This window comes from Poecilia latipinna, unplaced genomic scaffold (assembly GCF_001443285.1).
Source record: "Poecilia latipinna isolate Pla-1442-1.1 unplaced genomic scaffold, P_latipinna-1.0 Scaffold532, whole genome shotgun sequence".
Taxonomy (NCBI): Eukaryota; Metazoa; Chordata; class Actinopteri; order Cyprinodontiformes; family Poeciliidae; genus Poecilia; species Poecilia latipinna.
The window spans coordinates 85,612-110,848 of record NW_015113148.1 but is presented as its reverse complement, the minus strand read 5'-3'; the positions used below and the strand labels follow the sequence as shown (position 1 = coordinate 110,848).

Genomic DNA, 25,237 nt, shown 5'->3' with positions numbered 1-25,237 from the left:
AACAAGTTGCCAGGAATTATGTTTGTTTCTATGTTGCACTAACTTAATCCTATGCTGATCTTTATAATGTAAACAAATGTTTTAAGGTGTTAAAATGTGTTCACTACCAAGGATCAGCCAAACAGTGCACATTTAAATACAGTTATGGAATTGTTATAGTAAAAGGCAGAATTTAAGTAAAACTAGTAGAAAAGGAAAACCTCTAGCAGTTTGTGTTTTAAGAACACCGTGGGATTTTGTCCTTTAGAAAAGCTGGCCTTTGTCATCCTCCAATTAGACATCATGAAGCCAATGTGCTGGGATTTATTTTTAAACACTAGCAGTTCAAATTGTTATATCTCCGGTAGAGAATAATAAATGACCTTTGCACTTGGCAGCATTTCTGGTCTCTCTTGCTTGTACAGATGGTACAATCATAAATGGCTTGGATGAGTGTTGGGGCAGAGGCCCTGTACAGGTCTGGACCTCGCAATTGTAACCAGTGTAACAACAATGATCAACATGGCGTTAAAATCCATCCTGATTTCAACTTTGCATGCAAAAAGATGCATTTACTTCACACAGTGGTTTGTTTAGTTTTTTTTTTTTTTTTTTTTTTTTTTAACCAAAAGCCATGTAGGTAATTTCCTGCATGAGTAGTAGTATTCTCATAATTTCTTTCAATGTGTCCCAGGTTCAGACAGTCACACTGTCCATGGCCTCCACTAAAAGCAGTCTGAGGAGAAACATTCACACTAAAGCTGCACAATGTTAGAAAAATATTGCTATGACTATCAGTGGCGACATATGCGCATTTTCTTCTTTCCTCTTCTTGTCCACTACAATCTTGTGACCTTTAGTATTTTGGGCAATGGTATTTGTGTCTGGTAATGGAAATGACATCTGCTGGGTAAATATTACATTAACTTGTAAAATGCTAGTTAACTCTTGGAATATATTAGCTAATGATTATTCCATTCCAAACAATCTTTGGCAATTTGAATATAGTGCATGTTGATATTGGGCTGACACTATATCCATGATGTGTCTTGCATTGTGCAAGACTATGTTTTAGCTATGTCTGGACAGGATTCAGTGTTGCCAGATTGGGGAAGGTTCAATTCTTTTGAACACGTTGGGGTGAAAAAACAGCTTTAGGCAGATTGTTAAAATTTGGGCAGATTTTTTTTTTAGAAAGCATTCATAGGAAAACTATGGAAATAGTTGTCATTTTGTGGTAGAAAAGCACAAAACAAGCACTTTTTAATAAAATGCCATATCCTTGCAGTCATTTTTTTTGTTCATTTATTTTGTAATGTCTAGAATCTGTCAAACTTGATTTCATCAATGATTACTAATCATTGGTTAGACCCGAGTCACTATGTAGTTGCACCATAAAAAAGAAATTCCTAGTGCAACTTCACAATTTGCGCTGGATTTATGAAATTAAACTTAATGGAAATGTAGACAACAAAAATAGGTTGCCCACCGTTTGTTGTTTTATAATTTGCTGTTTTATATGTAGGTCGATAATTATTTATTCCAAAGGGCAACATAGGCAGCCATCTCTTGTCGAGGGCTGCACCACTGGTTGAGTACAAACTATCCACGCAAGTTTTTGGTAATCAAGTACAAATATAATCTTTCTTATTGCAGCAACAGATGTTGAACCTGAACAATAAATGGGACTCAAACTGTTCTTACAACTGACCTCAAATTTTTTTTTTTACAAAAACAATTACCAAAAATGAGCAAGGTCTTGTAGTTTGTAGTACGTTTATACTAACTTAAATTCAAGTTGTAAATCTTGATAAGTTGGACTTTGTTTCCAATGCACTTAGCACACTTTGACTTCTTCTATACATGTAAACTTGTATAGGTGCATTAAAGGTACTTTGCTGTTCTCTGTTCACCTGTTGGAGCCTCGGTTTTGGGCCTCTTTGGTTTTGGCCCTCTTTGCCTAAAATTGATTTTTTTGCTAGTCTGCTGTTGCATTACTTAGTTTAAATCTAAATTAAAAATCTTCAAACTTAACATATAAGCCTCACTTGTTCTTGCACATGCAAGGATGGTTCTTGTCAGAGCAGTGTGTTTGGGGAAAAAAAATCTAAATATTTATTTCAGTCCAATTTACTTCCTTGTTGCGAAGGATTGTGGGTAGTATCGTACACCATGAAATGTCTCTGTTTTGGATTGTACTTGCCTTTAAATCGGTGTTGAAAACCGGAATGATCACATGAAGGACATAACTTGAGTTCATCAGGCATGATTAGGAATGTTGCAGGTCCACAAAGATGAATACTGCAACAAACACAGTATCGTCGTCCTATGGTTTCATTTTGTTTTTGTTTTCTCTCTTTACAATTGTATTGCTGCATCAACAAATCATTTCATTTTTGTGCTGCTAAAGGCATTCTGCCAATCCTATGTGCATTCAACCACCACAGATTCTGCATGTCTAGAATGAATTAATATCTTGGAACAAAATATAGCCAAAAGTATTTAAGCTGCCTCTTGTCAGAAATGGTTTAAATCCCATCTTGACAGAGGGTCAAATGCCTTTAATCTTATTTTCTAGGCGAGAGAACCATTGGTTGGTCTCCCTTTAAAATATATACTGTTTACAGTAATGTATAACTAGTAATTCTGAATCTGCTGCTCTGAAAATGAACTCATCCAAAGATGAAAACTTTCAGCAGAAATTCTGTCAAAACATGTCCCTCTATCTTGATTTGTGTGTAGTTGTACTGTAGCTTCTGTTATGTGTTGCTTGTCACCACTTGCCAGAAAGCCGAGGCCTCTGTTTTGAATAGTCAAAGTAGCTGGCACCAGAGCTGCTTAGAGACCCAAATACAACCTTGTCACCACTCAGATACTGTAACCCTGTTGTAGGCTCATCACTAGTCCTGGCAGTACTTTGCATGTGCACTTCAGTGCCCACTCTGGTTTGAATGGTTACTGTCTCGCTGTCTATTTACATTCAAGCCCTTACATTTGACTGCCACAAGGAAAATGCGACCAAACTTGAATCCCGGGATAACAAGGATAACAGTGCAAGTGAGTTTTCTTCCTCTTTAAGGCATTGCAGGCCACACTCATTTGAGCAAAAGAGTGGGGCTGCTGTCATGTGACTCTTCACACACTCGTGTTCCTATCTCGCAGGCTTGGGGATAAAAAGGGGAGGGGTATGTTTATTAATGCAATCAAAGGAGTGTATTTTCTGTTTTAAATAAAGTCATGCATTTAGCTTTAGGCAAGCCTGACTTTTTTTTTTTGTCTAGCTCACTTTCATTTAAAAAGAGCAGTTATGCAGTGAATCCAAGCACAAGTCATAAATTGCTGATGACTACCTCAGAATTGAACAAAAATAAACTAGATTCATGTTTAAAATTTTCTAGTGACATTTTGGTTTTATTATATCAAAATTAAATGATCATATGGCTTTCATGAAACTGTTTTTGCCTGTTGGAAGCTATTCACATTGTAAGGCCTACAGCATCATGGAATGTTTTGCTAATCAATGTTACTGTACTGTCAGTCCCATTGATATGTTCCCCATCTGAAACGATGCACAGAGAAAGCAACCAGAACTGACTTGCAAAATGTGGACAATTAAACCACCACAGCATATAAATCGGTGGTTCTTGGAGTTTGTGAACAGTCAATCTTTGCTTAAATGACTAGAGTATATGTCTGTAATCATATTTACTTTAATAAAACTGATTAGTCTGAGTTAACTTCTCGTCAGTCAGGGCCATAACAAAAGCAAATTTCTGTTATCTTAAAATAACTCCAATCTAAAAAGACGTCAGTCTACATAAATGAAAATTGTTATATAAACCTTTTAACTGGCATCATGTTTACATTGCAGGTTTATTTTTAGTTGACTAAGGTCTTTTACAATGAAGAAGTTCTTGGTGTGCGATATGTAACAATCTTTTGAAAAATAAACCAATTAATTTAGAGTAAAACGTCTTGTGAATGAATTTTAGAATCATCAAAGAAAGCCTCTGCTAAACTCAATGAAGCTGTGTGGTCCGCAAAACAGACTTTTGTTTTGTTAGCCATTGAAATTGTGTGAAGTTCGAGTCATTTTAAAATGACCGATATCCACCATTATTTAGTCCCTTCTAACCATGCATTTGTCAAAACAGATTTGTGTTTTCACCGAAGTAAGAAAGCTTTGCAAGTTATCTGCTTGAAAAATATTAAGTTTTCATGACTAAACTAAGAATCTCGCATTAAAAGACCTGCACAATCTCTTGCTTGACAACAGGCAGAAGCCTAAGTCACCAATGATGATTTTCACATTTTTCAAATGTTTTTAAATTAAATAAATAAAATCCTACTAACTGGTGGTACTATTGCTTCCAATAATGGCATTAAAGATAAACAGAGTTTCCTCCAGTGTATTATGTCCGGCGGGCCGCTTTATTTCCTCCCCGGCCAGGCTAAGCTTTGCTTATTTTTACATTTCTAAAACAATTAAGTCATTATTTATTTTTTAGTAAGACGCACCGCAGGCGTCTCTGCTGCAGTGAGAATTTTACTGGCAGGGCAGAATTACTCCTGAAAGAAACATGAGTTTATAGTTGATGCATTAAACAGGGAGCGCGCACCAATCACATTGCTGGCGCAGTTTGATCTCTGGAGTTTACCTTATGTAGTTAAACTTCATGTCATTCAGTAAAATACTCTGCTCACATTGTAAGTTCAAATGAATAGGAGTCAGGGAAAATATAAATGTGGAAACGTAAAAAATGTCTTAACTGTTTTTGTGCTGTGTAGCGTAAAAAGTAGGAATTGGCTAACATGACATATTTTTTGATAATTTGGCATTTTGAAAAGGTGTTTCTAATTGTTAAATTGTTTCCCCCTCAATGAAAATTAGGTGTGCAAACAAATTGCAAAATCTTGGTTTTGCAAGAAAAAAATCAGCGTTAATTGGCTGTCTTAATAAAGTCAAGTTGTTTAGCTTGACAAAAGCTGCGTTGGGTTGAATAATGACAACAGTTTTTCTCTACATTTTTTTTAATTTATATACATTTTATGAAAAAAACATCCCTATGCAGTTGAAATCATTAAACCCTATTTTGACCCCTTTTTTAATGATTTTTTTAATTGGTTAACATCAGAGTCTAATTCTGTTATTGGCTCACAGCATAACAGTAACTGATAGTAAGTATCTAACAGTAAAGCCGTACCGGTTTGATAAGCACATGTACTAAGCCATCTCGTGCACTGTGTTGTCTAAATATCACAATTACTCCAAGGTGATATAAACCTTATGACACCTGTCTTTGCCTAAAAGTTTATATACCAAGCTACATTAGATTAGAAAGATTGTTGACTTCAATGAATGATGGGTTAACAGAAAATGAACATTTGTTACTTGTTCTGTTAAAGAAACAGATAGTAGTAAATTGAGTCTTGTCAACCACTCAAAACGCTTTACGTTGGTGCCACATTCACCCTTTTATGAATTCACACAGATGTGTAGATCAGTAAGCAAATGAACATTGCATACCTTGCCAATGGGAACAGACACGTGGAAGGAGGAAGCTGGAATCGAATCACAACTTTTGAATTGCAAGACAACTACTCTATCCACTGTGCCAACAGAAGACTAAGTACAAGAGTTCAGGGTCCAAGATAAGACATCAATGTGGAAGAACAATAAAGTTTACAATTGAAAGCAGATTAATTCACTCTAATAGCAGATACTACTGATGCATTTTGGTCAGATATTAAACACCTATACTTTAATTGAGTTTTGAGAGGGGGCAAAGAAACCTCACTTAGTTTGAATTCTATACCAGATTGAAATTATTCTTTGCAGGTTGAGAGGGTAACGATGGGATGTTAGTGTTTGTGTGTGACTAAAATGTTTGATGCTAACAAAAAATGCATCAACTTTTTTAGATTTTCTATCTGGTGATCATAATAGTTGGAGATCTGCATTAACTAACTTCTAATTTAAAACACTTCTATAAGGTTCCATATTATCTAATACTTTTATAAGTTTATTTGAACAAAAAATGTTTGTGCATAAATTTGTGACTTAAATTACCAGTAAATAAAGCATCTTAGCTGCCTGGCTTTTTCTTAAATAAAAAATTATCGAAGAATTATTCAAAATATAATTTTAGAAGAAAATTAATCGGACTAAAATTGAGCTTTGAGCATTTTGAATAGGTTCACAACTCTCAGGACTAGGAATTATAATTCTCTATACAATTTATTTTCTTTCTGCACCTCTATCACACAGCACATATATACTTTTTTGTAATTCATTGGAAAATGGCATAAAGTTCAACATTGTCAATATCTTGGTTGACTAATTTCAGATCTGTTTAGTCATAGCCTATTTTTTACAGTTTTACACAAACTGTAATATAATCTCGATGATTTTCTCTTACCAAAAGTTTTATTGTAAGCTTAAAGATCTCTAGCTAAAAGCGTTTCTAGCGTTTTTTCAGACATGCTATTAATTTTACTTTAATCAAATCCTTTTGCTTGGCATTTTCATAATATTTGAAATACATTTTATAAATTATATATTATATTATTATAAATAAAGCCAATTGATTAATTTATTGCTTCCTTCAGTTAAAAAAAACCTGTTAAATTTGCACCTAGACTGAATGGAGCATCATCAGCATTGTGCCAGCATATGCATACTTATTTGTAGCCCCAGGATTATGCTCCACTTTCAGTGGACCAAAATGGGTTATGGGCCCCAAAGCCCTTAATGTTTAATTCAGCCATTTTTCCTTTTTTTAACCAGCTACTTGGATAGTTGAGGATATACAGGATTGATGCGTGTAAGATTTTGTGAGGTGAAATTTCAATAGTATACCAATAGATTATAGCAGTAGTTTTAGTCACGTCTTTAACTACTGAAATGAGAACTAATTGGCAAATATATATATATATCTTCTGCAAAAGCAAACACAATATACAGATTAGTATTAAAGTTTTTCAAGGAGAGTCAAGTCGCTTTCCTCTTCTTTGTGCTGTAGTTGTTTTGCATCCGGTAAGGAGGGGAGGAAAGACATCTCTGAGAGAAGGAATGTGTATGATGTAGAAGATGACAGAACAAGATTGGCTGGGGCTTTTAAAAAAATGTCCAGAAGCATTCCCTTCTGTCGTCTCATCCTGCCTCATCAGCCCTGTTGTTCCTGCCTCCTTTGTGACCTGGTTGTGTTTCAGCTACATTTACCATGCATCACTTCACCACAGCACTTAGATGGACTCTCATCCACCAACTGGACCACAAGAGCAGTGGTTGGGGGGAGCACATATCCACTTAAAGCATCATGTTGCTTGTTATATACTAGGGCAAAGTGGCCAAATTCAGCATGTTTAACCATAAATGAAAGTATTATGCAGAATTCTTGTTTGACTTAAGTGTATCTGCTAGTCAGTTTTATATAGTGTGAAATCTATTATCTGTTAGGGCTGGTGAGTCACCTCTTTTAATGGGAAATCATCCTGTAACAATAATAAATTTTGCTACACGATAAATTGACTAATAAACTAATTATGTACAGAGCACTCCACATTGGACCTGTGTAACAAACGAACAATAATGAAATAATCACACATATACAAAACCATAAATAAAATGGTTTATGTCTCCCATGACTGCAGCCTGAACCTTTCTACCCATGTCTGTTATTCATTTGCCCCTTTTTTAGTTTTTTGTTTTGTTTGTTTGTTTTGTTTTTTTGGAGGGGGAGAGGAGTACTGAAACGATTTTTGTTGTGCTTCTGTACAATGACTAATGGCTGATTCTGACTCTTATGAAGTCTGTCAACAAACTCACCTTCAAAAAAAAAATATCAGAATGGAAATTATTTAGCTAATTTTAATTTGTCATGTGATTAATTACTAATTCCCACAAGCTTAATACTCACTTCAAAAACACAGTTTTGGATCAAAAACATTAATTTTTGTAATATTCAATTCATACGTCCATTATTTTGTTTGGCTTGTTTATACAATCACTAAAGTTTAGTTTTGTCATTTATCTTTAGTTTTTAAAAAAATTAAAACTTAAAATCACTTTGTATCCGATGACATAAGCTCATCTGCACTGTTTCTCAAAATATAATACAAGATATTCCACTTAAGAATGTGGATCTGTGGAGTAATACATTTTAAGCTGAATCTTTTTCCCTAACAAAGTAAAGCCAGGTATGGGATCCAGCTGTAGAAACCACTTCTGACCGTTTCTTGATTTTCTTTGTCAGTTTCTTTAAGCCTGCCTCTCAGGATGTTGAGTGTAACCTGTTACTGTAAAGCAAATGATTGCATAGCCTGATTCAAGCCCAGGGGTGGACGCTGGCAAGTGAAGTAGTAGTGAAAGAAACCACCAAGTGATTGTATTTGTAAAGTGTGTGTGCTCTGTCGCCACATCCGCTGAGTGTTTTGACAAAGGGAAGAGAGATGAACACGGCTAGGGAACACCCATGAAAAGGAAGCGCGCCGCTCATAAATGCCTTGTTCATGTGTTAAGGTGTGGAGGCAGATGGGTGATCGTTTGTTCAGGCTTCTGAAACCATTGCAGTTTTAAAGTGTTTGTAGGAGCAACAAATTAACCACACCACCAACTGGCTTTCTGAAACAGAGGAGAGTTGACGGGAAGAGTCAGGCATGCAGGACTGGATGCAGCACTTCAAGAAGACACAGGGTGGGGCAGCTAGTATCCATCCAGGAGGGTGTAAATTATTAAGGTCACCATCTTTCCAGCGCCTTCATAAACACCATTTTGTTGAAAGGGGTTGTCTGGAAGCCGCTAAAATTAACAAAATAAAAGGTCAAAGAATCATACTATTGCGTAACTACACGACTTAGACTTACTCTTACTAAGCCAAACTTTCTCTGTAATCCAGGATGGTCTGTTCACATACGCTGACAGAGAAATATGTAAAGTAGCTCATGCTAAGTCATTTGAATAACAGCTTATATCCTCAAACTGACTCTCCAGTAACAAGAGGAAGGGGTTATATTTATTGCTCTAATTGTGTTAATGTAGACATAACGTTTTGGAACTTCCAGTACAACTACATGTTGGAGTGATGAGCACAAGTCGAACAATATTAGGCAATAGCTTCACTGACCAATCGACTATTTTTTTCTCCCTTAGCCTGTATGTCCCGAAATGTTTACTGCATCAGGCTAAAGGCTAAATTATAAAAGACCATGAATCCTGTAACATCATCTAGCTTCACTCTGATCAGACTTTGATAGACACAGGGACACTTGCATGCCCTGCTCCCCTTTACCAAGGGGTTAATTAGCAGCTCCCCTCCCAATTGTCCTCTGCTTGTTCACTCTCATTAGTTTAATCTGGCTGTGTCCTCCAGCTTGCCTCTCTTACCTCTATCCTCTTGTGTGCCAGAACATCTCTCTGCCTTCCCCTCTCCTTATGTCATCAGGGTGACAACTTTTGTCTACTCCAAAAAACTACTGCCAAACCCCATTTATAGCATCTTATGATTCATATCCCTGTGCACTTGGTACAGTAGCGCTTTTGTTGAGCTTTAATGGAGAGGTTCCGCTCCAGCCCTGTTGTATGTAAAAGTGAAAACATTGAGGGGTCATAGGTTTTTACTGAGTGACACATTATTGATTTGATTGCACCTATTAAGGACTTAATGTAAGATTTTATAAATTGTTGGGGTTTTTTTGTTTTGCTTTCTTGTTGACCATTATTAATGATCAGTCATTGATGTAATTAATTAGTTACATCACTAACTGAGGATATACAAATCAGGATGGTGTGAAAATGAGCTGTGCATATATTATGACTGCTGTTTGGGAGGAAGAAATAACAATGAACTCTGTGTCTGTATGGAATCAAATTACACTTCCTCTCTCCTTGTCACTGTTGCACTCGAGATGTGGGAGCTGATAGGAGTGGCTGGAAAATGTGAAGTCTGCTCCCCTCCTCCTCTTTCTCCTCCTCCCCCACCACCTAACTAAAAATAGCTGGCAGAAAGAGAAGGCAGCAAAGTCGAGGCTCTATCTGTTGCGCTGCCAGTGGTTTCTACACTCCCACCACTAGCAAAATGGGAAAAAGAGATTCCTCTGAATCACACCACTTATGCTAAAACTGATCATCACCAGCGAGGGGTTCTGCTTTTATTTTGCAGCTTTTGCATTTGAAGTACATGGTATTTGAACATTTTGAAACTGGCCTGTTCTTGAGATTTTTGGGAGGGGGGGGGGGGGGGTTTTGGTTTCATTTTGGACCACAAAGTCTGAAGAGTAAGAGCACCAAAATCTAGCTAGTTATTTCTGAACAGATGACTATCTCTTTCTTAAGCATGTGTATTTAATAGTTTCTGTTAGTGGAAAAGGTTAAAACACTGGAATGTGCCCTTATAAGTTGCATCGATCATGTGTTTCTTGTTTAACCCATTAACACCAGATGCAACACACAGGGCACCAGTGTGAACAGATCCTCTACTCCTGGAAAGTCTAAAGGGGAAAATATTAACATGGTTGTAAATTCATATCTACAATTAAAAAAATTTAACGCAAATATATAAAGTTGATGTCATTTAAATCTAACAGCTATTTGTATAATTAACATTTGTAGGTTGCATGGTCATAAAATGTACCTTCACTCAAAATGCACCAATCAGGATTTTGTGGCCACTTTCAGTGTCTGGTTTGTCTTTTAAGAATTGTAACTTTTTTCTAGATTTCATGTTCTGAGGAATCAATTACTCATACTATAAAGCAGAGAGTACATCACACTGAATGTGGAATCACTACGAACAACGTTTACTATTTTAAAATACAATTATTACAGGGTTTACATTTTAAACTCTTTAGCATCTGTAACTATTAGCACTGTTAGCATCACCATCTTTGGATTTCCTGGAGAATGCAGTTCCTTTTCTCGACCTTGAGATCTCTAATGCGCTGCCAGCATTTTGAATGGCAGAGGTTTAAAGCTCAAAAGAGTGAAACTTAGCAACTTTGCTCTTTCAGTCTTCCTGTTGTCTGGTAAAGTCTGCTTTGGGTCAAATATCCCCTTTGCCAATTCAATGAAACGTTCGCAAGGAGGGCACAAATAGACTTCCTGTATCTTGTGGCTCTGGAGTGGAAATTTACATCATCTTCCATTAGCCACAGAGTTGCCAGTGGAATGGAAGTTGTACCATTGTGAATTTGCCCTTGTCACAAGATAATCGTTTAAAATGTCATTAATAAATCTTTAATCTTCTTGGTTTTGAGGACATTTAACAATATACCATATATAGATAATTCTCCCCCTGTATTTCTGTTTTTTCTGAAATCTAGGTTTTCTAGGTTTATTCATTTCTATCTCTGTGTTAACATGGAGACAAAACTTAAAGGAAGACATGTTCTGCTTCGTAAACGAAGTGCTGGTGCTAATGATTAGGGTTACAGCAGAGTGCTGTGCTGTGTTCAGGTTTCTCCCACAGGGGAATCGGACTGAAGCACAGCTGAGCCCTGTCTCAGCAGGTCCTAACAGACAGAAGCGGCAGCTCCAGCGTATTGTTGCGCCTTACAATTCTGTGGCAGAAATTGTATCCTGTTCTTTTAAAATAGCAAATCCACCACTGTGGATTGTGAAGCTTTCCCCACATTGTATCCTGTTCAATGTGGGGAAGGCACTTATTTTTCATATCCAAAAAAAGTTGATTGCAATAGGACCAAATCGGCAAAGGACACTAAAGGCACCAAAGATTGTTTTCAGTGAGACCCGGTGACTCTTGGATAATGTGTTCAAAAGTGGGGAAATGTTTGATTTTCTGACCAACAGTAAAGTCAGAAAGTGACCAGACCCAGTCACCAGACCAATCACCATACTATTTGCCAACTTTACTTATAAATGCAACTGCTTTTATAAACACACCTTAAATTTGGTGCTTTACTGGCTTTTGGGCCCACAAAAGGTGAAAACTGTCCTATTGTAGTAAGAAGTTGTGAATCTCAAGTCTCATCTCAGACAGATGTGCGTGCCAGTCATGACTGATTCACAACAGTGGTAGTGAAACACAGTTGACCTTCATGTTAGGAATATTCTGAATATCAAACATTTTTTAGTTCTGGTTATTGTTTTGGGTAAATTTTCCTCATTTAGTTTAAACTAAAAGTCCAATGCTTTCACAGCAGAAGTGTGCTTAGAAGTATTTCTAAACTTTCTCAACCAGGAAAATAAAGTCTAGTATTTTAAATATAACTGTATGCTCAGTATGAGTTCTGTTTTTTTGTTGGCATAAACATCACTTTTCTTTTACCCATTATCCTTAGGGTCATTTGTTGAGAAGATGAGAATACTACAGCAATATTATCATGAGACGTTTTCATCGTGAAGATTAGGAGGCTAAGGCACCTTGCTTAGATAGACCCATTTAGAAGCATTGTCCAATCAGGTGACAGATAAAGTCTCAGGCGCATGTAGGATAAGGTGTTCATTCAGAACGTCTCATCAGCCTTCAGGACAAGGGACATAAATCCAAACCGAGACACAGCGAGGTAAGGTTATAACAGTTATTGCTGTAGATGGATTGAGTTGGGCAGATAGTTATTCCATTTGACTCTAGTTAGTTGTATATACTTTTAAAATTAATTTATGTGCAACGTTTTGTATACAGTAACTGAAAATAATTGAAAAAGGGCAAGGTATATAAATGTCTTTTTTTTTTCTCTTTTCCTAAGTTGAGCAACTTGACTGAGTTGGTGCAACTAAAGATCCCATTAGAAATGTCATTTCCTGTTTTTATGCCCTGCAATACTAGCAACTTCTTGCATTTAACTTATTTTCTAACAAGGCCTCAAAAGCATATGGTGACTTTTTGTAAATTTTCTGTTATCCGTTCATTTTGAACGGCCAGTGAAAGTATCGTTGCTAAGAGGGTGAACCAGAGGATTGGGGTCAGCGGAATGGCCACTGCTTTTAGGATCATCAGCAGGTTTTGTCTTAACCGGATTTGGCTGGAGAAGCTGAATCAACTGTGTCCCAGGATTACAGGAATGACATTGGAGGGCAGTTGAGAGCCCACAGGCCAGAGCGTTGACGCCTTTCACCTGCTGCTACAGAGGTGCAGGGAAACCCTGGTGGTCTCCTCTCTGCTTTTTTTTTTGTTTGTTTTTTTTTTTTTTTAATATCTGGACACAAAAATCCTTAATTTTAGCAAATTAGGGGCATGTTTAGGCCCTCTATCCGAGAGTTGGGGGCTAGGATTAATGGACATTTTTTTACACCTTTTTTTCTCCCCCTCTCTCTCCCAGTCCCCTTTGGCATTCAAGGACTTGTAATGGCCACTCAATTGTTCCAAGTCGTTTGCCTCTGTTTGGGTGAAGAACGAACAAATTCAACATCCTCCTCAAATTTGTTATCCCAAGTAGCTGCCTTGTGCTTGTTGCTAGGTTACGGCTTCAAGCTGGCAAGGACAAGTCTTGAGCTGTCTCAAAAGTGATCCGCATCCACTTTGTCTGAGCCACACAGAAAGGATAGAAGAGAAACTGCATTTTGTTGACCTTACTGTGTCCATAAATTCGTGGCATTAGAGGAAAAAAAAAATCACATTTCTACCAATTACTAAAAGGGGGAACTAACCAGTGTCATTAAAATGCAATCTCCATGTGTTCATAGAGCTGAAAAGGACGCACTTGTATTAATGTTAGGCTTGTCGTTGTCTTCTTTAGATTGGTAAGAGTCTAGGCGGCGGAGAGAAGCACACCATTAGCAGAGGAAAATGAGTGAACTGGATCAGCTACGCCAGGAGGCTGAGCAGCTCAAGAACCAGATCAGAGTAAGTCCCAGTTTTTTCCATCTTGTTTAGTTTTACTGAGGTTCCAAATCCAGACTCACCACAGCTTTTGAACTTTCTACTTGTGCTGCTACTAATCGCTTTGTAGATTGAAGATTAAATCTGTTACTCACATATATAGGGCTGCAACTAACAATTCTTAGTAACTGATTAATCTATCAATTATTCTGACGATGAATCGGTTAATCAGATTTTTCTTTTGAAAATCAATTAACCACTAGAAATACATTAAAATATACAAATAGATGGTTCAATTCCTTTATAAACAAGAAAATCAACATTGTATTACCTAAAATGCAATAGAATGTCGTTCCTTTAGTATATGCTAGATCATTTGTTGCAAATAAGGCATCTGCAGCTAAAAATACTCATCTGTTGGTTGACCAATTAATAATTGGATGCAAAAGGTTATTAATAGGAGATTGTGTTGCAGAAGTAGAACTAGGTGAAGCTAAAACTGCCACCTGAGTTTTGGCTAGAAAATATTTCCGAATAAATATTTTCTTAAATTAAAATGAATATATTTTTTGTACAGTTTTGGCTTAATTATTCCTGTGAATGTGTTCTCACAGCAAATGGCTTTTTTTGTTTGTTTACTCTAGTTAAAGTAGTTGACGATTACTTGAATAATCAATTCTTCATGATTAATCGTTTCAGCCCTACTCTAATAAAAATGACACTCATTTTTCACATTGCTTTTCCATATTATTACTCTTATTTGCAAGTCAAACCTATTTCTTTTGTGCTTGATTATAACCGAGTCTTTTTTCTTTTTTTTTTTTTTTACAGGATGCCAGGAAAGCGTGTGCAGATGCTACCCTGTCTCAGGTAAGAAATATCACTCGTAATCAGTAACTGGCTTTCATTTTGTTTTCGATGGTGTTCACTCTGGCCACATAAGTACACATTTTGAGGGTCGTCCTTTCTGTCTCACTTTCATCCTGCTTAGATCACAGCAAACATTGACCCCGTTGGCCGAATTCAGATGCGGACTAGACGGACGCTGAGGGGACATTTGGCTAAGATCTATGCCATGCACTGGGGGACTGATTCAAGGTAAATTCATTCAGTTGCGTGTGTGTTTTTTTTTTTCTCACCAATCCTGTCTTCCTGGTCTGATTCCAGGAAACAAATGTGAAATGGTTTATTTTTGCGAGTTGCTTCCTTCTCCATGTGAAATGAGTTCACCATGACGTCCTTCAGTCCATTATCTTCAGTTTTACTATTCGTTTTTGATCGATTATTACAATAAGCATTCTTGTCTGTGTAAACTGAAAATAGTAAAACATTTGTTGCTGTGAGAGCTGATTGAACATGTGCTGGAAGCTCGAGTCTGTGCTGTTTTGCGTCTTGGTGTGTCATGTTTGTGTGCACTGGGATGTGGCATGAGGGTAGGGAAAATACTCAAAATGGAGTCAACCTTTGTGGAAGCTGGTGTTGAGTTTGATCACCAAAGGTCTTCCCTTAGACTTTTACTCTTTTCAGCCAGCAATGTATTTATTGGGGTTGTTTGAATCAACATGGTCACCTCAACATTTGTCTAGTCACGACAAAGAGAAACTACGGCCTTCAGCTAAAGTAGAGTGGTTATAAGATTAGTAAACACAGAAAACAAAGACACTGTTTACACTTTTAAAAAAAAATATAAAGAGTGATAGATTTTTAACAATCTGAAAAAGTCCCACTCTTCTACACAAAATGTTTCTCACTATTCAAATCAGTGAGACATTAAGTTTTATGATGCTATATTTCTCTAAATTCATGTAGATTTTTCATAGGACATGAAAACATCTACATAAGCAGTTTCGAATCCTCAAAGCATATCTTTGACAAATTATCACTGCAAAATCAATCTTATATTATATCAATATTATATCTTACATTATATGCCTAAATGTTATTTCATAGTCATCTGTGAAAATAATAAAGGGAAACCTTAAAAAGAAAGTAAGCCCATTTAAGTCATATTTTGCCTGATTGTTCTACCTTTTTATAATTCATCCTACACAACACTAGGATATTTTTAACCTGATCCAATCTTTAACCACAATATTTATTTTTAAAATGAGAATTTGGTGGATATAACTCATAGATGCTCTTATCCCCGAAAGTCTCCACCTCGTCTTCCCTTGAGGGATCAGTGCCCCAAAGCGTTGAATCATTGTCTCTCAGCTGACGCTCTGACTCCTGCGTTACACAGTCTGATCCAAACTGGACATATTTTATTCCTCTCAGTATACCAAAAGCTCCTTTGTTTCTCTTGCATATAATGTGAACAATACTTTTAGCTCATGTCCAGAACAGATTAATCATAGTAAAGTCGGGCTTATGTTGCACTTTGAGCAGAATTGTCTTCATTTGAACTCATTACTGTCAGTACTGTAGTTAAGACTGGCACGGTCCCTGCAGCCCTTGCTTTGTTCAGAGCTCCTCCTGTACCAAAGTGCTTTGGGACCGTCGCTGTGGTTACTCTTGTTGGATTCACCCAGATACCAAATGACATCCACAGAGGGGACCTGAGAGGGCTCTGTAGATTAAGGTTGTTTTGAAATGGTCCTCATAATGAAAACATTACTGAGTGGTGTTCTAAATAAATATATTTTGTGAGAAAATAGTCGATTTCTTAATAAAATTTGCTGTTTTCATTCTTAAAAAGTGCAGCTTATTAAAATATTTAGGATATTTAAGATGTTCATGTCCCTCTTTGCTCTAGTCATTTTTTGTCTGCAGGTTCGTAGCAAAAGATTTAAAAAGTAATTATTTAAAAAAGAAAATTCTGTCTGTCTTTCTGAAGGCTTTTGGTCAGCGCCTCCCAGGATGGCAAACTCATTATTTGGGACAGCTACACCACGAACAAGGTAAAAACCTCAGTCGTGTTGCAATTCTGATTACTTTATTTGTGAATAATCATCTCAAAATATTCTCAAATAGAAAAGGTTTACAGTCTAACTGTTGTCGGTTACAAGCAGCTAATTAGACGTAGTTCCTAAACAAAGTAAATTAAAGACTTTATTTAAAGAAATAAAAGAAGTCAGGTGAGCATTCCTGTCTGAAGAAATTAGCAGTTTTTGTTTTCAGCAAATTAAAAAAAAAGAATCGTATGTCAAAAATATTAACATGAGAAAAACTTTAAATCATAAGTTTTAATCATTTTAAAAGTTTTTAAAAATATCCTTTAGGGTATTTTTTAGACCAATGCTATAAATTGAAAGTGGAGTATTGAATGAAGGGATTTTAATCGGGGATAAAATGTTTGTTTGCTAAGGTTAAATATTTTCTACCTCTTCATCAAAGCACATGCTATGGAAAAACCTCCAAAATATGAACTAACTTCCACATTTCGAAGGAATGTTATTTAAATTGACAAAGTACTATGCATATTGTGTTTGTAGGTGCCAATGAAGTGTTTTGTATGGAGGGCTTTGCGCCCTTGAAAGGTTAATTTTGCAGACTGAATTCTCTCTCACTCTTCCATCTGTCGCTGCAAACTATCTAATATTAAATCGTTCTGCTCTCCTCCAGGTCCATGCCATCCCGCTGCGCTCCTCCTGGGTGATGACGTGCGCTTATGCCCCTTCTGGGAACTACGTTGCCTGTGGTGGCCTGGACAACATCTGCTCCATCTACAACCTGAAGACCCGTGAAGGAAATGTGCGCGTCAGCCGTGAGCTGGCCGGACACACAGGTAGGTGGGACTTTTGGGTTACCTCGATTCTGGTTTGTCCATCGGTTTGTTGACAATTTTGGTGAGTCACTCAGATTTGTCGAGAAAGTATATGTTAAAAAGAAACACAGGTATGTTTAAGTCATGATTCTTGTCATGTTGGTTTTCCAAATGATATAAAAACTCAGTCCACTTGAAGTCAGAGGTTCTAAAGCCTTAAAAAAATATAAAAAAGAAACTTATCACTGATATTATTGAGCAAAATGATTATTCGTAAGTATTCAACAACTATTGAAACAATATTTAACTCCATATTGCAGATTTATATGTTTTGGGTTTTAATTAACTGATATTCTGCTTTCAAATTTTTATGTGCATTATCATGTCAATAGCAAGTTGCTTGGTCTTGTTCCTCTAGTTACTGTGAATTAACATTAGGATAAAAACTTCATGACTTCATTTTGTCTAAACAAGTCAGTGATTGCTGAATTTCCAGGAGCTTAACATTTGACACCGCTTTGGTGCAAGACTGAATACATCAAACAGTAGTCAGTTTTGTCTCACAGGACTTTATATTACTTACAAGTTTCTTCCTTCTCGTATAGTGAAATTTAAGGTTTGAAAGTTCCTACCCAGTCTTAACAGATCTAAAAATTCCATTCATTTTCCAAGTATGGAACAAAGCTAAGCAGAGTAAATTAAATCATTTAAGCTTCTTTCCCATTTCTACTGCCTATAAAATCAAAATCAAAGTGTTTGAAAAGTGAGGGAAATTTTACTTTTTTCCACTTGTCATTGAACAATCTGCAATCTGCCTCATTAATCTTGAGTTTCAATCCAACTCATTGAGTTACTGACAGCACCAGGAAATGAAACCTCAAAAATCAGAACTCGCTGCCTTCTGTGGACTTTACTATTTTAAACTGGTGGTTCTTCAACAGGGCCTAGTTTAGATTCCAGACAAAGCTCTGAGAAATTTCCTTAAAACTTGCAAACAAAAGTAAATGAAAAATAACAAAATATGCCTTAAAGAATCTGTATTTATTATTGCAAAATAGAGTCTAGTTTAGGTTAAAATATCCAACACTGCCAAATCAGAAGCCAGCTCCAGCATGTTGAAGAAGCATGCAGATAAAACCCAATGTTCTGTACTTGAAAATCAAGTCTACAGAAGTAAAGAATCTGTTGGAACCTCGTTTTTTTATCATCATTCTAAGCATTGTGATCACTGCGCCTAAAAGGTGTCGGTCCGATCTTTTTCATATGGGTTGGTGGTTAAACCTCGTATCATCGCAGACAAATGAAAGTGTTGTGAGCACTTAAGCAAGGAGCATTCATCTGATCAGTGTCACATGACGCAGGAAGTGTGTCAGCACTTTAGTTCCAGTTCCTTCACTACAGGGAGGGGTGAATGCACTCTACCAGCTAGTATTGGATGAATTATGGAAGCAAGTCATGAACCAGGAGATGCCCCAGAGTGTTTTTTTGTTTGTTTTGTGGAGAATTAGTCGATTCATCTCACCTCCCTCCCACATGCAGCTCACATAGCCTCCTCTGTGGGTGTGATGACCATTTGAAGTCAGGTCCCTTCTTCTGCACAAAGAAAAATAATATGCAGTCCTTATGACTTATAAATTGAGAATACATGTTACATCGGTTAATCTGCGGGTTTGATTTTGTTCAGGTTACTTGTCCTGCTGTCGCTTCCTGGATGACAACCAGATTGTCACGAGCTCTGGAGACACCACCTGGTGAGTTGGCATATTGCAGCAACTACATTTCTGGACAAAATCAGTGTAAATGCAAACCTTAAGTTATGTTTCATCACTATTTGAACATTGTAAATCACTTACTCTTCCTTTAGTGTCAATCTGCGGTTGGGCGGTACATTTATTTTCTTAATAAATCACATTTTTGCTTTTGGAGATTTAATTATTTGGATATTGTAGTTTTTTTTTCACCAATGTATTCCTTGGGTTTTCATAGTTGAGTGATGGAAAACTACCATCTTGTTTGACCTGATCCTGTTAGTATCCAATCACCGAAATCAGTTTGGTCCAAATTCAGAATGCAGTTGTGTTCACATCTGGGTCCAACTAGATATAGTTACATTAGCTGCAAATTGTAATACAATACAGCCAAGTCACATTCAATGGTAACTGGTGAAAGCATTCTTTAGATGACTATCGACAATAATACTTTAAACATATGCATTAGATTTGGATTTCATAAAATTCAGTCACTTCCCAAATATTGGGTTTGTTTTGGTTAAAAAAAAAAAACAGTTTATATGCAATCATTGCTAATTTCTTATTTTGAAGAGAACTTGTTTTGAAAGTATTTTTACGCTGTTTTTTTTTTTTTTCTTCTTTTTTGCAGTGCTCTGTGGGACATTGAAACTGGTCAGCAGACCACTACGTTTGCTGGTCACACCGGTGATGTGATGAGCCTCTCGCTGTCGCCGGACAGCAGACTGTTTGTGTCTGGAGCCTGTGATGCCTCAGCCAAGCTCTGGGACATCAGAGAAGGAATGTGCCGACAGACCTTCACTGGCCACGAGTCAGACATCAATGCCATCTGTGTACGAAAAACACACACAAACCTCACATATACAGATCTGACCAGGGTTACCTATATGTCAGCGCCCTTTTATTTGGACTGAAAAGCTAGTTTGCTTGTCAGAGCGTGCAGTGATGATTGGATTGTTACGTACCATATGGGCGTCATTTCCTATCTGCCAGTAGACTCTTATTTTGACCATAAAAGTAATGTTTTGGTTTTTTTTTCTTTCTCATAGTTTACCGTTGGGGAATGTAGTTATTTTGACACTAATAATATCTACTAGCAGGTGTTTGTTTCGATCACAGAAAATTATGTGAAACCTATTATAGACGACAGAAAATCTCATCTGTAGATTATGTTAAACATAAATTGCTGATTAAAATGTTTCTCTTTTTAATTTGCCATTTGAAAATGATTTGCGCCACACTGTCAGAATTTGCCTTTTGGTGGGATACGTTTTCATCTCCTGTTAAATGCAGTGTAAATGCATGGGGGGTAATAATGGCCCCAGAAAGCTACCCCGGTTCCTGGAAGAGGTTGCTGTTGTGAAAACATGCCTTCTCATCATCTCCATAGCTTTCAGAAAATACTTGACTAGCGAGAAAAACTAATTTTTGTTCATGTTTTTTAGTTTATGGGTGCAGAATTAAAAACAAGGAGACAAATTGAAGCAACATGTCCTGCTGTGCATTGGAGTAACCTGGGGAAAAATGGCTCCTTTAAAAATAATTACATTAAGTTTATTCTGCATATTGGATGATTAAAATAAACTGTACTCCCTGAGTATAGTTTATGTCATAAATATCAACAAAAGATTATCTGCAGAGAAATAAACGTGAAAAATATATTTTTATTTTATTTTACAAAGGGATACGAATACTTAGTTTCCTTTCCTTTTGCAGTTCTTCCCCAATGGCAACGCCTTTGCCACGGGCTCAGACGACGCTACCTGCCGGCTGTTTGACCTGCGTGCCGACCAGGAGCTGATGGTTTACTCACATGACAACATCATCTGCGGCATCACCTCCGTAGCATTCTCCAAGAGTGGCCGCTTGCTGCTGGCTGGCTACGACGACTTCAACTGCAACGTCTGGGACACTTTGAAGGGCGACCGCGCAGGTGAGCCATGCTGGAAAAGATGCTCTGAACTGAAACGATGCGCGGCGGCAGAACTCGACCTCCACCGCCTCTGGAAGGTCCTAAAACCACCCAGACTTAACTTTACGACTCCAGATGTCATAAATGCACCGAGATATTCTGTAGTTGATCTTGGAAAAATATCAAGTTGTTTTTAATCAGCATTTTTTTTTTATTACATTTTGTGACTTCCAAAGCGTGTTTGTTTTTTAACATTCTAGCCATTATTACTTTGGTTCTTGACTTGAGGTCTAAGATGCACTTTAATTCAAAAGGTAATTTCACTACCTGTTTGGTCAGATAACATTTAGATTGAACTTGACCTGTGGTTGTTCAACTGTTACATTTTGCTTTGAGTTCAGTAGTAAATTTTCATCAGTGCTTTTTAGTAGTGTACATTCTATTCCTTATTTAACACGTTCAAAAGTTAGAGATTTCAAATAAAGTTGAGCACTAGGTTATAGGCCCAGTATCTATTTTGGAGCTTTCAGGCTCCAAAGACTGAAAGCTAATTTTTGCAGTGAGCCATTTGATCATTGGTGGAACTGGACTCAAACACTACTCCATTCAAGGAGGTTATAGGTTAATATCTTAGACTGAAATATTGTAAAACCGCCAAGAGAAACGCCTAAAAGTTTTAGTCTGAGTAATGAAAAATGTTAAGAAATTCTGGTGAAATCTGACAAACGTGAGCAGGAAATTTACAGATTAGTTGGTGAAGACATTTCCATAAAACTTTCCTCATCCCGCTCCATGCAGCCTGTTTTAGAAAATGCCAGTGGTTTGTCATGATGGGAATACCTTAGCTTTCCACTGTTATATCTGGAAAGTCTCACAGCTCATTGTTCAGCCACTTGTCAGCATGTCCAAACAAAGCTATGAAGTGCTATTCAGAGAGAAAAATGGCTCCGCCAGCCTTTTATAGGCACTGACTGTCCCATTATTAAAACACAGCCAGTGTCAGACGCCCCCGAGGGTGAGCTGCCCGGCTTCATGGCTGCAGTTTAAGATGACCAGGTGGAAATTTAAGGATCAATCCTTTATTTAGCGTGTTAGAGGTACAGATTCATGTAGGTGTTTAGCTGTTCTCCTTTTGAAATACAACAGATACTCCTAACATAATCACAGGTTGCTGCGTGACGGCTGCGTACTTACGGGAAAAACTTGCATCATTTGTGTGTTTATCAGAAGCAGAGGGTTTTTACCTCTGAGCAATATTGTAGTTAAGGCTGCTTGTGATGTCAGAATAAAAGTTTTTGGTACAAATCAAAAAGGAGACATAAAACATTAGCATTTTTCTTTAGTAAAATGTAGGTTTTTAAGAGTTTAGGCTTGTTCCTTATCACATAAACATCACATAGGCCTTCCAGAACTGAAATGGATCGAATGCAGTAAACCGTCTAGACCCTTGTTTTTTTTTGTTTTTTGTTTTTTTTATCAAGTCTTATAGTTTATCTTTGTATTTCTTTAGGCTAAAAGTCCATCCTTATTTCATATTTAGGTTCTTTTCAGTTGTGTTGTAATAAGTGTCACACACTTGTTTGGTCCAGCATTTACAACACAGTTGTTTTGTAAGCAGCCTTTATTCAACGGAAGTCCTTCAATATGACAAACCTTTTACACAACATATGGAAATGAGTCTGAGCAATCATTTACTGGATTCAGCTGAATTTCATGTAAACATATGGGAGTGCGTGCTGCCTGCTAACTTGCATACAGCAAACTAAATAGTTATCTTTAGTAGGCGAGGCATGTTTTTTTTTTTTCCCCCCAAACATATTTAGTTATTCAAGAAATAAAATGTTTTGTATTTTATGTGGCATGATTTATACATTTTGACTGTAAATGTTTTAAAGGAGTTAAATTGCATATGTTCCTATTTCAGTCTTTGTATAAATTTATTTTTCGGTTGTAACAACAAGAATAACCAGCTTGAGCATTGAAATGTGGATATTCGCTGCACTGAAAGATATCTATCTTCAAATCCAAGCATTTTTCCGTCTGCTGGTTGGTGAAGAAATATAAATAACTGACTTCATCTCTAATTATTATTAATGCACCTGTACTTGAACTTGTCTGCATTTTTTGGTCTTATATTTAAAAAAATCAATTTCACTAATCGACTGAAACGATTTACTTCTGCAGTCCTACATTTTTTTCTTTTTTGTTTCCTCATTTATGCCAATAATTTGTTGTTTGGTTTAGAACAGGAAGTCTGAGTCGAACAATGCAGCTGGTTTTACTTGGAGTCCTTAGATCAGATTTTCAGTGTCAAAACTTCCACTGTTTGGTTTTTAATATCATTGTAACTGTATAGGATTAACATTATTATTAGTAGTAGTAGTGTGGGTTGGATGTTTTGAGTGCAAAGAAGGTTTGCAGAACATGGGGAAAGTGTTGTTTATCATTAAAAATGATTCTCAGCATGATTTTTTTTTTCTCCAATTTCATGTTGTTACTGGATTCTGAACCCAGAATCTGGATCTGATTCTGCTCTCTGATTTCTAACCTTTAGCCTTTTAACATTTTTACATGCTTTCTAGATTTAGAAAGGGTGTTTGCCTCATGTTTTAGTAAAATCTTGTGTTTTCTCTGTCTGAAGGTGTCCTGGCCGGTCATGACAACCGGGTGAGCTGCTTGGGTGTGACCGACGACGGCATGGCAGTGGCGACAGGGTCCTGGGACAGCTTCCTCAAGATCTGGAACTAGAGTCTGCAGGTGAGTTCACTGCTCTCTCTGAATTCATCAAATGAAATCATATATAGAGTGCCAGTCAGAAGGTCAGCATCTGAATTTCATCTTAGTTTTGGGCTTTTGATGATGCATTTGAATCTTTTGTTGTCTTACTGTACGGCGACGTGATTGATGTGTTTGAGATTATTGTCCCAGTTAAATCCAGCTTTTAAAAATCTGGCTGTTCAGTTGGTAATAATTAAGTGATGGTCCCAGTTTTTTCACCCTCTTTGTGCAGTGAAACAAAGCAGGCCGCCACCACCACCATGCTTAACAGTTGTTGAAGTCGTAGATTTTCAAACCTCACTTTAACGCCAAATACTTGAAACAAAAAACTAACTTACAACTAACTTTTCAGTAAGATATCAGCGCTTGTTTCAAGTCAATGATTCCTTATTATTTTTTCATCAACATTGAGGAATCATTGACTTAAAACAAGCCTGTTAGTTTAGTGTTATTTCTAGTGTACAAATCAGACTAAAGATAAGATTTTGTTCTTACAGTGTAGCAGTTGTGTGTATATTGAAATTCTTTATTTAAGATTCACTATTGTTTGTTGGAAAAATGTTACAAAAGCATAAAATCTCGGTTAATCAGCTTAACCCTTCAGCATAAATTTCTGAAGGGTATTTGCTGCCTTCTGGATGTTGGGAGTGAAAGTGCAACATGTTGGACAATCTTCCCATCTTGTAATTTTCATTTACGATTTGTGAAAATTGATAATTATACAAGCTTAATAATGAAATGTTTGTGCAATAAAAACAATTCTGATCTATTTGATCATTTTAACTTTGTCCATGTGTGTAATAATGTTTGTAACCCGTTCCTTCTTGTCTTTTTCTCCAGATGGCATCCGGACTCCAAAGTCGAGTGCAAGACCATTCCAACATCACAATGTTCATTTTTATTGCATATCCAATCTTTTTTGAAAAACAAAAAACGAAAAAAAACAAGACAAAACACCATAATACTGACTCCAAACACCCCCCAAAAACTATCAAGGGCAAAAATTCTCTCCTTCTCTCTCCTTCTCATTTAAAAGAGCACAATTGTCTGTCACACATTCAGCTTAAGAAAAAAGAAAAAAGAAAAAGGAAAAAGAAAGAAAGAAAACCCCCCACACCCACCACCCCCCAAAAAAAATAAAAGCTCGAGGAATTTAGTGATTTCAAAGTGGGCTGCTGGGGAACAATATCTCCCAACAAGTATGGTAGTAAATGAAAAATCCGGAAAACCCCGTCCACTGCTCCACCACACGGCAAGCGTGTCCTGCATCCTCATTATGCACAGGTCTGAGTGAAGGTTATTACGTGACAGTGATCTAACTCTTCATAGCGGTTTT

General features: G+C 36.9%; 1 protein-coding gene across 3 annotated transcripts in view; it reads left to right on the top strand.

The window, feature by feature from the left end:
- Window positions 1-25,029, top strand: part of LOC106952642 (guanine nucleotide-binding protein G(I)/G(S)/G(T) subunit beta-1) — a 33,590-nt gene extending 8,561 nt beyond the window's left edge. The window contains exons 1-11 of one of the 3 annotated variants that reach the window (XM_015040878.1): window positions 12,398-12,501; window positions 13,675-13,781; window positions 14,589-14,627; window positions 14,749-14,855; window positions 16,594-16,657; window positions 17,322-17,484; window positions 19,148-19,214; window positions 19,843-20,044; window positions 20,928-21,144; window positions 23,765-23,880; window positions 24,742-25,029. In XM_015040878.1, coding sequence (XP_014896364.1) covers window positions 13,725-13,781; window positions 14,589-14,627; window positions 14,749-14,855; window positions 16,594-16,657; window positions 17,322-17,484; window positions 19,148-19,214; window positions 19,843-20,044; window positions 20,928-21,144; window positions 23,765-23,871 — 1,023 coding nt within the window. In that variant the 5' untranslated portion in view covers window positions 12,398-12,501; window positions 13,675-13,724 and the 3' untranslated portion in view covers window positions 23,872-23,880; window positions 24,742-25,029. Of the gene's footprint in view, window positions 1-12,397; window positions 12,502-13,043; window positions 13,068-13,674; window positions 13,782-14,588; window positions 14,628-14,748; window positions 14,856-16,593; window positions 16,658-17,321; window positions 17,485-19,147; window positions 19,215-19,842; window positions 20,045-20,927; window positions 21,145-23,764; window positions 23,881-24,741 lie in introns of those variants that run through there. The other 2 variants (XM_015040879.1, XM_015040877.1) reach the window with 2 other exon arrangements.
- Window positions 25,030-25,237: the final 208 nt, after the last annotated feature.